The sequence below is a fragment of the Miniopterus natalensis genome, chromosome 16, assembly GCF_054644295.1.
Source record: "Miniopterus natalensis isolate mMinNat1 chromosome 16, mMinNat1.hap1, whole genome shotgun sequence".
Classification (NCBI taxonomy): Eukaryota; Metazoa; Chordata; class Mammalia; order Chiroptera; family Miniopteridae; genus Miniopterus; species Miniopterus natalensis.
Window position 1 is genome coordinate 750252 of NC_142096.1, and position 14143 is coordinate 764394.

At 46.5% G+C, this 14143-nt stretch overlaps 1 protein-coding gene across 1 annotated transcript in view; it reads right to left on the minus strand.

The window, feature by feature from the left end:
- CNBD1 (cyclic nucleotide binding domain containing 1) overlaps positions 1–14143 on the minus strand; it is a 53246-nt gene that overhangs the window by 11787 nt on the left and 27316 nt on the right. The window contains exons 5-6 of the mRNA XM_087825592.1: positions 10940–11085; positions 9676–9869 (exon numbers count right to left, since the gene is read on the minus strand). Of these exons, the coding sequence (XP_087681718.1) occupies positions 9676–9869; positions 10940–11085 (340 nt within the window). The remainder of the gene's footprint in view (positions 1–9675; positions 9870–10939; positions 11086–14143) is intronic.

Genomic DNA, 14143 nt, shown 5'->3' on the forward strand with positions numbered 1-14143 from the left:
TTGCCTCCCACAGGTGCCCCAGGGCCGGGGTTGGAACCTGCAGCCCAGGTATGTGCCCTTGACCTATGCGTTTTCAACTTTACGATGGTGCAAAAGCAATTACACATCCCGTGGAGACTGTACTTAGAATTTTGATCTTTTTCGGGATGGTGTTACCTGGTATAACACGTGTCTCTGGGCAGCACCAGAGAGATGATTTTGCCCAAGTGGAGGCTAATGTAGGTGTTCTGAGCACGTTTAAGGTAGGCAGGGCTCAGCTGGGATGTCCTGCAGGTGTATTAAATCCATTTTCAACTTTTGATGGGTTTATGGAGACATAACCCCATCATAATTCAAGGAGTATCTGTATAAACATTATTTGCCTTTGAAGAAAGACAGTCAAGGTTGAGTTCACTATATACCATTATGGTTCCTTTTAAAAAATATATATGTTTTTATTGATTTCAGAGAGAGGGAGGGAGAGGGAGAGAGAGAAACCTCAGTGATGAGTCACCAGTGGGCTGCCTCCTGCTCGCCCCCGACTGGGGTTCAAGCTCACAGCTGGGGCATGTGCCCCGACTGGGAACTGAGCTGTGACCTCCTGGTCTACGCTCAACCGCTGAGCCTCGCCGGCTGTGCGGCCACCATGGTTCTGATGACACATTTCAGGTGATATCATGCTATGAACACACATAAAAGGGGCCCCTAACCAGAGCACTGAGCTGAAACCGGCGCCCGCGTTTCCAGCCGTGCCGGGTGCACTTGTCCTCTCCAAGGCCAAGACAGTCTCACTTATCTCAACAAACACTTAGGTGTTCAGAACTGTCTGCGGAACTGACTCGACCTTAAGGAAAAGGAGAATATGCAGGCACTTGTCAGAGCAGGCGAGGACCTCTTAAAGGACTGTAAAATTTCAGATGCCAAATGGTAAATGTTACGACAACCTAACTCCACCGGGAGAACCGCACTGAGCGTGCGTCTCCCTGCCTTCCACCTGGGCATGCGTGAGTGGGGTCCTTAAAGCCCAGGAAGAAAATAAAAGAATTAAATCTGCCACGAAAGAGCAGGGTTCTATCCTGGGACTCAGTCAGAATGTTTTAGCCATTCTGATCCTAGGAGGCTGTTTTATGTTTTAATAACAGAGTAAAAACATAACGTTCAGCCATCCTGTATACTGTGTTTAATAAAGAACTTGTCAGGGACAAAGCATAATTCCTGAACCATACCTAAGTGATTTTTTTGATTTTTTTTTTTTTTTGCCGTCAGCACAAACTTCAGACCTGTGTCCCCAGTGGCAGCAACTGACCTATGAGGACACGCCAGCCGCCGAGGAAACGCCGGTCGTGGTCGCGCCGAGTCCCGCAGAGCAAGAAGACGGTGCTCGGTCTCCCTAGTATCTCTATACTCAGATACATCGCAAATAACTGGGGGCTTAATTTCAATTATTTCCATGGAGAAAAAGCGGCCTAGTAAGAAAACACCATTACAAAGAACCTGGGACGGAGAGAGATGTCCAAGTACATTTGAATAAAGCGCTGAGGCTGTTTGTTGCCTCAACAAGTAGACGGATAAAAAACTCCCAGAGAGGACGAGGCGATGGCCGGGGAACGTCTAGCGAGACCGAAAACCGACTTCAAAGGAATTATTGCTCCATGTTTTCATGAGATGCCAAGAATCTCAGAAGAGCACTTGAAAGATGTATGGTGCTAGTGGAGAAAAAATTTGCTACGCTGAACCAAATAAAAATCACTTTTGTTGTTATTTTTTCCTCAAAATTACTGATGTTTAGACATAAAAAGACAACGTAGGTCCTCAAAACTCTGGGCTCAAAGAGCGCAAGAAGGGATGGGCGTGCTCAAGAGGAAGTTAAGGATCAGGGAACCCTGCCGTGGCGGACACCCTACCCATCTGCACGGGACACGGGTTCACCCCACGCGGCTCCACGCGGCTCCACGGCCGGCCAGCGGCAGGGCCATCAGGATCCTAAGATTCAAAACCCCAAAGCACATGGCTGTCCAGTAATTGTTTTTTTTCACATGGACAAGGGTATAGTTCTCTTAATTTTAAATTATGTGTTTACAGTCACTGATCAGATGTCATAAAATAGATGCTTTGTAGCCACATTGATCTTGTACATCAGTCCCTTTTGTCTTATTTAATAAAGACGTAAAGTGCTTCCTGATCCAAGGAGCCACACTCAGAATTCAAACACTAGCTCCCCAAACCCTCATAACAACTCGGTGACGTGAGGTCCCTTACCGGCTCGGCCAGTAGCCAGCGTGAGACCCTGGGAAAGTTACTTAGCTCCTGAGTCCATGGTCATTTTTAAGGTGATGGTGACCGTCACTGATTCCTTCCCTGGTGCTCTTCTTTCCTCTATGTACATCCGAGCTTGTGACCTGTATCCTTCCCTTCCTCTCTTTTTTAACATTTGTTGCAGGGCAGATATACCAGCCACAGATCCTCTCAGTTTTTAATTGTCTGAGAAACACTTACTTCCCCTTTACTTTTGAAACATAATTTCCCAGGGTACAGAATTCTAGGTTGGTGAAGTTTTTTCTTTCCACACATTAAATATTTCAGTAGAAGGGCAGGGCACAGACACACACACACGCGGCCTGAAAAGAGCGAACCTGAAGACGAGGAGAGCTGAGTGGAGAGGGCCACGTGGCGGGAGCTAGGACCCTCAGGGGACAGGCACAGACGGGCCATGGGATCGGCACCCTGGCCTCCACCCGCCTGCCTCTTGCTGGTCCCCACTGGTGCTGTCCCTGGACAGGATCCAGCCACAGGCCATTGGGCAAACGAACCCTCCAACTTCATCCCTACAGGGTGGCCTTGGGGCGACGGGCGGGGCAGAGAAGGGAGGGCAGGAGAAGGGGGAAGCACAGCCTTCAGGACCCTCACTTTCTGTTTACTGCTGAGACGGCCCTTGCATCCGGCCCAGCCCAGCCTTTCTGATTTCTCTCTCCTCTCTTTCTTCCCTGCACCTGCCGTTATCCATTTACCACTGAACTCCCCAAACTTCGCATCTGACAGACGTTTGTTCACTTTCGCTGTGAAATCATTGCTTTAAAGAGGATTCCTCGCTGAAAATGCATGTGCCCCCCTCTCCCTTCCTGCAGAGTCAAATCTTTCTTGCCCTTCGAAGCGACCAGCCCCCTTTCTCAACAGGCATCACGTGACCCTCAGCCGAGGGTGACCGCCCACCTCGGACATTTTCCCCTGGCCACTGAGCACGGCCACAGAGACCATCCCACGTCGCGTAGTTTGTACGTGCACATGATTCATCCCCCGACGAGACTGCAAACTCTTTAGAGAATTGCTCTAAGTTTTGCGTTGCCCGTAGCAGCTAAGGAGGCTTTCTGGGGAGTGCACACTGGACTTCGAGCCCAAGAGCAGGGACAATGCCAGACTCATTTTTGCTTCCCCCCAGGTCTCGGCAGTCAACACCTAGCACTGAGCGGGCGACTACTTGCGGTTTGTCAAATAGACGACACTAAAATTACCAGCGAAAGAAAACATTATGTGCTTTTATTAAATTATTCTCTAAGTCGAGCAACTAATGGCTCCTCTGATTATAAAGAAGTTTACAGAGCCTGGGCATGAAATTGTCTTTCTTCATGTAAATATAATCATTGGAATAAAAACATAATTGGTTTTGAATAATGTTAAAAGTCTCACCGTGCTAACAAAATATTGAAAGTCAATTATCGTTGTTTGATGTTAAATAGTCGACCAGCTTCCTAGCACTGGAGATAAAGGAAAAAGTTCACTTCGTTTCATGTTTGAGTAAACGCAGGAAGATGGAGGCTTTTCCTTTTTCCTGCATAGGGCCACGGACTGGGTGACTCAGAAAGCGCGGAAAGGCCTGGGGTAGTGACGACCGAGGGACAGATCTGAGGAGGAAAGTCGTCGCCCTGAACCTGGCCCGAACCAAACCAGTCCCGAGCCGCCTGTCTCCAGACTTAACATGCTTACTGCTTAAAGCCAGTGCTGACGGGGCTTCAGGTCACACGTATTCTGAACTTCATGGGTAACAGAGGGGACGACCAAAGTCCCCAACCCTGTTTCGTCAAATGAATTCCAACTATAAGAGAAAAAATTTGTATTCAAGAAACTGAGAGACCCTCCCCAAAGTTTACATTCCTGTCAAAAATCCTGACAGTTATTGGCATCGTCGAGTCCGCTACCAGCTACGCCCAAAAGCTTCCCACCCCCCGAATGATCAGTGGCTTGAGGAACGAAAAACCGAAGTGAGCTCGTTCCCGAAGGAGCGAGAAAATCACCAGGGGACGGGCTTCCTGTGCTTTTACTTTCCTCTTTCGCCATCCTGTGTCTTAGGAAAACTTTTAAACCAAAATAGTGACTGCAATCTAAATAAATTGCAACGTCTTTTTTATGTTTCTATTGATTTCAGTGAGAGGAAGGGAGAGGGAGAGAGAGAAACGTCAGGGATGCGAGAGAAACACTGAACGGCTGCCTCCGGCACTGTTATGCCTATTTGGGTTTTTGGGTTTTTGTGGTGCCATATAAATTTTAGGATTATTTACTGTATTTCTTTGAAAAATGCCATTGAAACTTTCGATGGGGATTACACTGAGTATGTAGATTGATCTAGGGACATTTTAACAATATTGATTCTTCCAACCCATGAACACAAAATACCTTTCCATTAATTTGTGTCTTTAGTTTCTTTCATTAATATCTTATAGTTTTCAACAGATAGGTCTTCACCTCCTTAGTTAAACTGATTACTAGGTATAGATAATATAATTTTCACCCTTCCTCTAATTTATTTTCAAATAATAGTAAGTTTGCTATGACCCAATGTTTATTTTTACCTCCCATCTGAATTCTCTGTGAAAATAAACAGACATTGCATGTAGTAATGATAAAAAGAAAATCTTCATGTTTTAAATAAATCATAAACTACCTATATTAAATTTTTAAAGGACTGGAGAGACAATAAAATGTTAAGTTCCAATTCCATTATGGTAGCAGAAAGGTTTAGTGTCTTTTTAGAACTTTTCAATACTCTAATACTTACATTTTTTTTTAAGAACAAAATAATTGTATACACTTTAAACATATCGGTTAAGATAAAACACATGCAGTACATAAAAACAGGAACTTTGAATCAATGGAGATTAAGTTCTCTATTATTGGCAATTTAATTGAATCAAAACTCGTTTCACAGTTATCTTTGATATTTTGAAAGCTCTGTCTAATTAAATGAAACTACATTTAATTAAATTTATTCTGACCGAAAGCCTTAAAAGTTCCTGGAATACTATACTAGGCAGCAAGGGAAAAAAATAGGCTCCCTTATGTCAAGGACGTGACCTTCACAGTGGGCTTGGGATAGGCTTCCAGGAAGAGCAACAGCTAAGACAACTGCAGAGGACCCACCAAGACAACCTATGAATAAATGAGACAAGAGATGTAAAGAGTCAATAGACGGCGGGACTGGGAGCGACCCTCCGAGGGGGGTCGATGTGCAGAGGCCAGACAAGAATGAGGCCGCGGAGCTGAGGGAACAGTCCCCCCGAGCGCAGAGCCACACCCACTCTCGGAAGTGAGGCCGCGGAGGGTTTTGACACCCCAAAGATAAAGTCCTCAATCTCATCGAACGTGACTTTGCCTTTACCCTTCGGGGTGTCCCCATATTCTGCTTGGCTCAGAACTTAACATTAATCAGAATAAATTTCCATGTGAAATTCCTGGCTGAATTTTATTCTTGACGTAAGATGAAATTGCTATTCAACTGCCTTATGAAGAAGATGTCTTATTTCTCAAGCTCGAACCACCATTTATCGATGCCTCTGAAGTCCCCCCAAATTTTCTCCAAATACCTGATAAAACCTGAACTTTATAGTGGGCAGTGCGAGTAAGATCTCTGTGGCTCGATTATCCTCAACTACGAAAGATAACAGTCTGTGCTGATCACGTAGATTAGAAATATCTTGTAGCTGGGGGATTGAAAAGTGGGATTCCGTGGTGGAGAGATTAACTTGCTCGAAATATTTTCACTCCAAATGAAGGCCACACACATACTGGCGGCAGATTGGTCTTACCGGTTCCCACCTCCTCGCCGCCACCGCCCCATCCTCACCCACACAGCTTGTTACTGACCAGGGAGCAACTGATACAAGCCAATGAAAAGGATACTTGAGAGGAGGTTTATTCCCATAAAACACAGGAATTCATCTAAATATCAACAATTAAATTCATGCAGCAAGCAATTAAATTATGCACATGAGCCTATTATCTCTGGTTACCCGATTTACACAATTACAGGGAGACGGAACCGCTGCTCTTACCTGCTGTAACAGGGGTGTAAGTGGCCTAATTATAGCTCCCAAACTGAAACAAATAAATGTCATTTTGTTTCCTTTATGCACCGGTCCTGGTACCACATACGTAAACCACCTGATTTACACAAACTAACAATTTAATTACTGCGCATTTAATGCCCCGGAACATTTCTCCTGGACCACGGCAGTGACCACATGATTACTCCTTACGTACCAGGCACTCGCCCCGTCGGGTTCGGTCCAGGGAGTAAGGACGCAGACGTTTGCTCTCTTACTCAGAACTGTACTTGTCCCGTGGAAAATGAACTCGGTCCTTAGACTACGTGTCCCTCACCTATGTTCACTAGGCTCCGATGACGCCCACTTGTTAACAAAACTGTTGGAGGGTAAAACTGAAGAGTGAAGATGTCTTGGCTTTTATTGGTTCTCTGACACGGCGCAGGAAAGACGCAAATGACGGCCAGAAGCCTAAAAGGTGGAGAAAACACATACCTATAACCTTTTGATTGCTTGTAGGGAAAAAACCCCACAAAAATTCCTGTATGTACAAATCTTTGGGGGTAGCAATATTTTAACTTTTAAAAGCCCCACTAAATGAATACACAGAAAGGTCAGTCACTAAAATTAGGCAGAGCCACATGTTCCGTAGGCATAACTCACATGTTACACAGGGGACTGTGTCAGCAGCCGAATCTCAATTTTTAGGAATCGGACGTACGTTCAGTGAACAGTCACACCCTTGTCACTTAAGCGGGAGCAAAAGCTCTAGCTCCACCGACGGCTAAAGTGGTCGGCCTTTACTTCTGTCCTTTTTAAACAAATGTTCTATCAGAGGGACAAAAAAATAGGACGTTAGAGCTGTGAACTGCCTGCCGGCCGGCCGGCTTGCAATAAAAACCCACCCCGCGGCGCCGGCAGCCTCCAGCAGGCCCTGGCAGTGCCCCCGATGAGGATGGGACGGTGTCGACCAGGGACTGGGCGGTGGCAGACGGGCGCACACCGAGAGCGACGCCGCCTCAGACCTCTAAGGTGCTGGGGGATGAGTCATGGCGAGAACCACGGAACAGGGGACTGTTGCCGGGGGTGTCGGCACACCGGAGAAAGAACGAAAGGCTGGGGGAAATCAATCATCAGCTTACGGTGGAGTATGTGATCCACGGTTTCCATGGCAACACATCAAGAAACTCTCTTCTGCAGCTGGAAGGCAGGAAAAGCCGAGGACGGGCCCAGGATTTAATGATAAGGATAGCACAGCTCCAGATACGGTTGTGATCACCTCAGCCAGTGTTCTGTCGAACCCTGAAACTTGGGGTGGTGATTTTAAGACCAGGGCCCATAAAGTGTCCCTTACGGCCACGTTACACTGAGGAACTGTGGCGAATGCACCAAACACCATGGAGTTTTGTCCCAGGTCTCACTCTCAGTGGGTCCACCGGGTCATTAGGCCCGACTCGCAGCAATTTCCATGGGCCTTAAAGGTGCAGTTTGAATGGACAGTTGGCAGAGCATCCACAGGGGGCTCTTGGTCTCGGTGGTAAGAGCTGTGAGTAGGGCAGGTGAAGTGGAAGCCTCTGAAATTGCCCTCCCAGCCCTCCTCCCCCTCAGCCAAGACAGGGAATCAAAACGGTGTCACTGACATCAGCAAAGTGACGGATCAAGAGACCCCACTCAGCCTTCAGCCCCCACAAAAACAGTAATTTAACAAGAATCCACAAACCAAAACAGCTGTGGGGAGTGTTGGAGTTTAATTAAGAAGCTGCGATATCCCCGTGGGGAGCAAAACACCGAGAATGGTCACATAGAGAAAGGAAGGAAGGGTTTTACCCAGGTCCACCCATTCCCCAGCCAACACAGTTCAATGACGAGAGGACTCCTCTCCCTTGCGAGTTCTCCAGGGGCCGTAAAAAAGAACAAGAGGACCTCGGCAGCCTTCGCCTCTGAGGACCCCGGCACCCCAGCAATCGAGGACACCATGACTTGCATCACTGAGAGCTGCCACAGCCTTGGCCAATGTGGACCCCGCTGCCAGGGACCACAGAGTCCATGATGCTGTGTCTCCATGGAATGGAGCATGTGCCCCCAGAGCGGTCACCGCGATGGTCCCCGAGCCCTGATGCATGCTCACCCTGGACCCAGCACCACTGCCTCACATGCACCCTACCTAGAGCAGGGACAGAGAAAGGGACAGGAAGCTTACTTAAATAATGTCCCCAAACTTCCCAAGCCCAGAGTTGGAAATAGACCTCAAGATTTAAGAAGCCCAAAGAAACCAAATAGGGTGAATGTAAAGAAATCCACATCAAGACATATTATAATTACATTTTCAAAAGTCAAAGACAAAGGGAATTTTTAAAGCAGCAAGAGAAAAGTAATTTGTCACAATAAAGGGAACCCCCATAAGACTATCGGTGGATTTCTCAGCAGCAAACTGGCAGGCCAGGAGAGAGTGGAATTATTTATTCCAAGTACTGAAAGAAAACTGCCAATAAAGAATACTATACCTGGCAAAACTACCCTTAAAAAAATAAAAAGAGAGATAAAAGGTTTTTCCAAACAAATAAAAACCGAGGGAGTTAATTACCGCTTAGACCTACCTTAGAAAAACTGCTAAACGGATTTCTACAAATTGAAAAAAAATGTGCTAAACAGCCCTGTGAAAGCATATGAACACATAACTCTCACTGGTAAAGGCAAATATAAATACAGAATAATGCAACACTGTGATGATGGCACATAAACTTCTTAAAGCCCTAATAAAAAGTTAAAAGATAAATATTAAGAATAACTTAAATAGACAGCTATAACTTCAAGGTATTTTATGTAAGCCTCAAGGTATCGGCAAAGAAAAAGCTGTCAGACGGGAGGGGGCTGGGGGCTGGGTGAGAGGGGTGAAGGGATTAAGCAAAGAAAAAAAGGGACTCGTGGAACAGACCGCAGCTTGGTGACGGCGCAGGAAGGGGTGGGGGAGTGGGGAGGGGAAGGACCTTGGCATTGCTCCCGAGGTGAACAGGCTGAGCCCACACTCGGAACTTGGTCTAAAAGGCCTCCCATGGTCTGTCCTCTCTCCGCCCGTCACCTGTTCCCTTTCCCTTAGCTCAAAAGACCGTCCCTCCTCACCCAGAGGTTGAGCCACACTGGCCTTGGCCCCAGTCACACCAGGACCCCTTCCAGGGCCCCTAGGTTGTTGCAGGCTTCCCCTATTAACTTTTTCAAACCAATTTCAAGTTCAATACTAAGAGTATCGTTTTTTATTTTTAAAAGACGTATTATCTTAACTATTTCAGGACTCCCTGAAGAAATGTGGACTTATCTGTTGGAGGTACAATTTTACAACAGAGACGCCGCGCTGCTTACGGGGAGGTGCACGCTCGCTTCTCACCAGGATGCCACAGGGGGGCAGCTCCAGCTCCGTCAGGGCCACGCGCTCCAGGTCCTCGTTGCACACGTAGCTGTGGAAGCTCTGAGGGATGAACGTGGTCCTGGGCCCGTCTTCCTCAATCAGGCTTTTGTACATCTGTGTTCGGGGGCGAGCCCAGCCTTTCAGTATCACATAAAACCCATCATTTCCAACCACTGAAACAAAACCAAACCGCATGAGACAATGTGGAGACTCTATTTCCCGGGCTCTCTGACACGGACACGAGGACCATACACGCCACAGTTGCTTCCCTTTCCCCAAACTCTCGAAATATGTCCCCGTTTCAACAGACACACATGCTCCAAAATTCCAGGTAGATTTTAAATGTCCTGACCCTGAGGAGCCATGGAATCCCACCAGCGGCCTGATGGGCAGCATTAAGGCTAAAGTGTGTTTGAAATTCCATCCTAACCAGGAATACTGGGCGCGGTGTTTTGCGCCTCAGAGTCCTCATCAGCAGAGACTAATAACAGTATCTACTTTTACTTGTTACTATGATGAATAAATAAGGAAGATTCCCAGACACAAAAAATGTATTAAGTGAATTTAGTTTCTCTTTTCTAGCAGGTACTTAATATTAACGCAAAAAGAGTGATGCTCAACTCTGTGGGTTCAGGTGTACGTGTGTTGACTTGCATGGCTCCCTAAATTAAAATATAAAACACCTCTATTAAAGCGTCCAATAGATCCTTAGTAAAGGAGCTAGGAATTAAAACTGGGAAACTGAAAATCTGTCTGGAGAGGTTTTCCCCCAATCTCTGATTAGTATCGCGATCGGTCAGGGAATCGCTTTGACCGCTCCCGGTCGTAACTGTGGACACCAGTTCCAGATTGTTATTAAATCTGCACATCATTGAGTGGTTTTCAAAGAGTGGTCCCCAGAACTAGCAGCATCACCGGGAATATTACTGGCCCTGCAAATTATGCCCCGTCCCCAACCCGTGGAACCAGGAACTTCGGGGGCTGAACACACAGTATGTCTCAGTGAGTCTCCTGGGCGATTCGGACGTGAGCTCAAGGTGGAGCAACTCCAGGGGCCGTCTCTAAAACACAGGTGCTGAAACGTGGAGTGCAATTCATTTCGTGACTTATAACCTTACTACTGAAATCGAAGCAGGACATTTTTAACATGTCAAGTGAAATTACACGTATGCTAATTAGTAGAGAACGCGAAAGAGGGGCAGGCATTGGATCTTGCCAAACGTCCCTCCAGAGGGCCCGTTACCTGTGCTGTCCTTTATCCAGGTTTCGGAGATGACGTTCTTACTGAGTGCTCTCAGGTTGTCGTCTGTCAGCTGAGAAGTTAAATCCGGAACCGTCTTCAGCATCTTCCACACGGTGTTGTGCTCACGCAGCGTCCTGTGAATGGGACTTTGAAAAAGAGAGAGATTGCACATGGAGAGGCCACAGCATAAACACAACGAAACAAACACCCGAAAGGTCTCCCCTTTATCACTGATGTTTCTCTCTCTCCCTCTCCGTTCCTCTCTCTGAAATCAATAAAGGTATATATATTTTTTAAAAGTCTTGATTTTTGAGCTTCCAAATTTATATTTTCTTTTTATTTAAGGATTACTTGAGGACACCTGTGAGGGTGTTTTCGTTTTATTTTTCCAACATTGAGATTCATCTCCAAGAAATGAAAACGCATGCTCCTGGTTCATGGATTCTCTCTCGGATCATACCTCTGAGCACACACATTTCACACAAGAGAACAGCGGTATCTCCACATTAATTGTGGTGTTAACAGCAAATTCATGGGTAATTCAAATGATTCCATCCACTTGGAACCTGCTGACAATTATAACACACTCTACCCGAAGACCAGAGACTGCAGAATACGCATTCTTTTCAAGGAAACATGAAAAATTCACCATGTACTGAGCCATACGACAAGTCTCAATACATTTTAAAACTTTAAAATCCTGCCACGTATGTTCCCTGACCGTGCTGAAATTATGTAGAAATATTAACAACAACGTTATCTCTAAGAAAGGCCTGAGGGCCCTGTGTGCTCACGAAAGCTCATTCCTTTCTTCTGCTACAAGCCCCTCAGTTTTGTTAAACTAGAGACTCTCTTCTGGTTACACTTCTCTCTGCAAAAATACCAAGAGCAATATAAGTGCCTAATCTTTTTTTTTGTCATATGGCATTAAACATCTCAGTTTACTTTCAAGGGTGCTTGGCTTTACAGACTCGTCTCTTTAAAAATTAAGGATCTCTCTTACGCTAAGTGAAATAAGCCAGAGAAAGGCAAGCATCACATGATCTCACTCTTCAGTAGAATCTAATGAACAAAATAAACTGACAAACAAAACAGATCCACAGACGCATGGAACAGACTGAGGGATCTCGGAGGGAAAGGGGCTGGGGGCTGAGTGGAGAGAGATTAACCGAAGCATTTATGTGCCTATATGCATAACCCAGGGACACGGACAATAATGTGGTGAAGGCCTGGGGGGGGGTGCAGGGGGGAGGGGGTCAGTGGGGGAAAAAATGGGACATCTGCAATACTTGCAACAATAAAGAAATTAAAATAAAATAAAAACTTTAAATAAATTATTCTTTTACCTTTAATATCAAGGGATGTGGGTTTGACGGGACTTTGGTAACAATGAAGCTTCTTAAACCAATGTCAAGATTTACATCTCCCTATAATTCTAATTGTACGGAAAACATCTCCTCCAAGTGTCTTTTTTAAATGCATTATTAAAAGTTAAATTACTCGGCATGACGTTTTAAAAACAAGCACTACTAACAAGAGTCATAACGACTCCGAATGTCAGGGTACCGGAGAAGTGGTAAATTTAGTGATGATTTATAGAATGATTTATAAAACCCACAAACGCTCTTTGCATATGACCCTGAAAGACAAAACAGCCCGCGTCCTCAATTAGGCACAATCTAACTAAAACGACTTAGTTTTGCTGTAAAAAGAGCGTTTTAATGGGCATTTCAGGCCAAGAGGGGCCAGTTTACGACAGCCTGTCATTAGCGGTGCATTAACCTCCGCCCGGCTCACCGTCCACGCGCCGGTGGGCGGCAGTGTCGAGGGTGAGACGTTGGGAAAGGTCGTTGGGACGGAGGGAAACGGGAGGCCGCCCCGGCCTGAAGTCACTGTCGCGAGCGGCACGTGCGCTCCGGCCTCTAAAGGCTGTTACAAGGTGACAGATGACTTGGTGTGAACACAGTGTGACCATTTTCTTTTTCAGAATGAACACGGGCTGATGGAAAGAGCTGCAGACTCTGCGACAGAGAAACACGTTCCCTCCCCCACCTGCCGCCCGGGACCTGGGTCGGGCCGGGCATCACCTCGGGCATCACCTCGGGCATCACCTCGGGGCTCTGCCGCCCCATTTGCACAATGAAAAGCTGAGCTCAGAGCCTCTCAGGTAATCCCAAGATCTAAAATCCTCAAACGCTCAGCAATTTATATCCACAGGAGCAGCTCCGTGACATTTCTCTGACGATCCTTTCAACAGCGTGGTTACTGCTATTTTGCCATATTTTGCTCTGTGTTTGAATGGAGGCTGAATTTTCTCCACACTCTAAATCTCCAAAGTCTCTAGTTTGGTACTTTATACCCATTGAGCATTCAAAATATATATATATATATATATATAGAGAGAGAGAGAGAGAGAGAATGGATACAAGAAACATTTCGCCGGCATCCGTTTTTCTGCTTCTCAAGTATCCTTGAAATTCACTTGCATTTTATTTTCTTCTCAGGAGGTTTGAATCCACTGCCACTTCCCAGAAACAATTCTGTGAGTTGGGCCAATGCAGGAGGCACATTTCATCCCCGTGGGGACGGTCAGTGGTTCAGGGGCGGGCGTGTGACCGGACCTGGAGTTTTTGCTTTGAGGGCTGGGCCCTGCTCCCTCCTTTGACGGTATCGCGTCCACGTGTAGGGCCTGGGGCAGCTCAGCCAGGCCAAGGGTAGAGCTGACCCCCAGGGGCCCGCCGGGTGAGGGGGGGGCGGCAGAGGACGCCCCGGAGCCTGATAAACGGGGTGCACCTGGGTTCCGACCTGCGCTTGACCCTCCACTGCCTTCGGGATGTTGGATTCATGAGGAACTGCACTTGTTTTTATTTTCTTTTTCCCCTTTTTATTGACTTATTGGGTGACACTGGTTAACAAAGTGACACGGGTTCCAGGCTCTGCATTTAGTTCTCGGTTAGAGGCAGTTTAAGCCATTCTCTTTCCTGCGCAGCTGAGGTTTCCGGCGCTCCGTTAGCGCCCGTAGACTTCATGTGAAAGGCCCGAGAGCAGCACCCTGCGGGGCCCTCACACTGTGAAAAATTCACTGTTTAAATACTTTGTGCTGTTTCACGGTTTGACCTCAAACCTATAATTGGCCTTTTCAGTAAACAAAATCCCTTAACTTACAGAGCTCTTCCCCTTTTCACGAAACCGTCACTTTGAAAA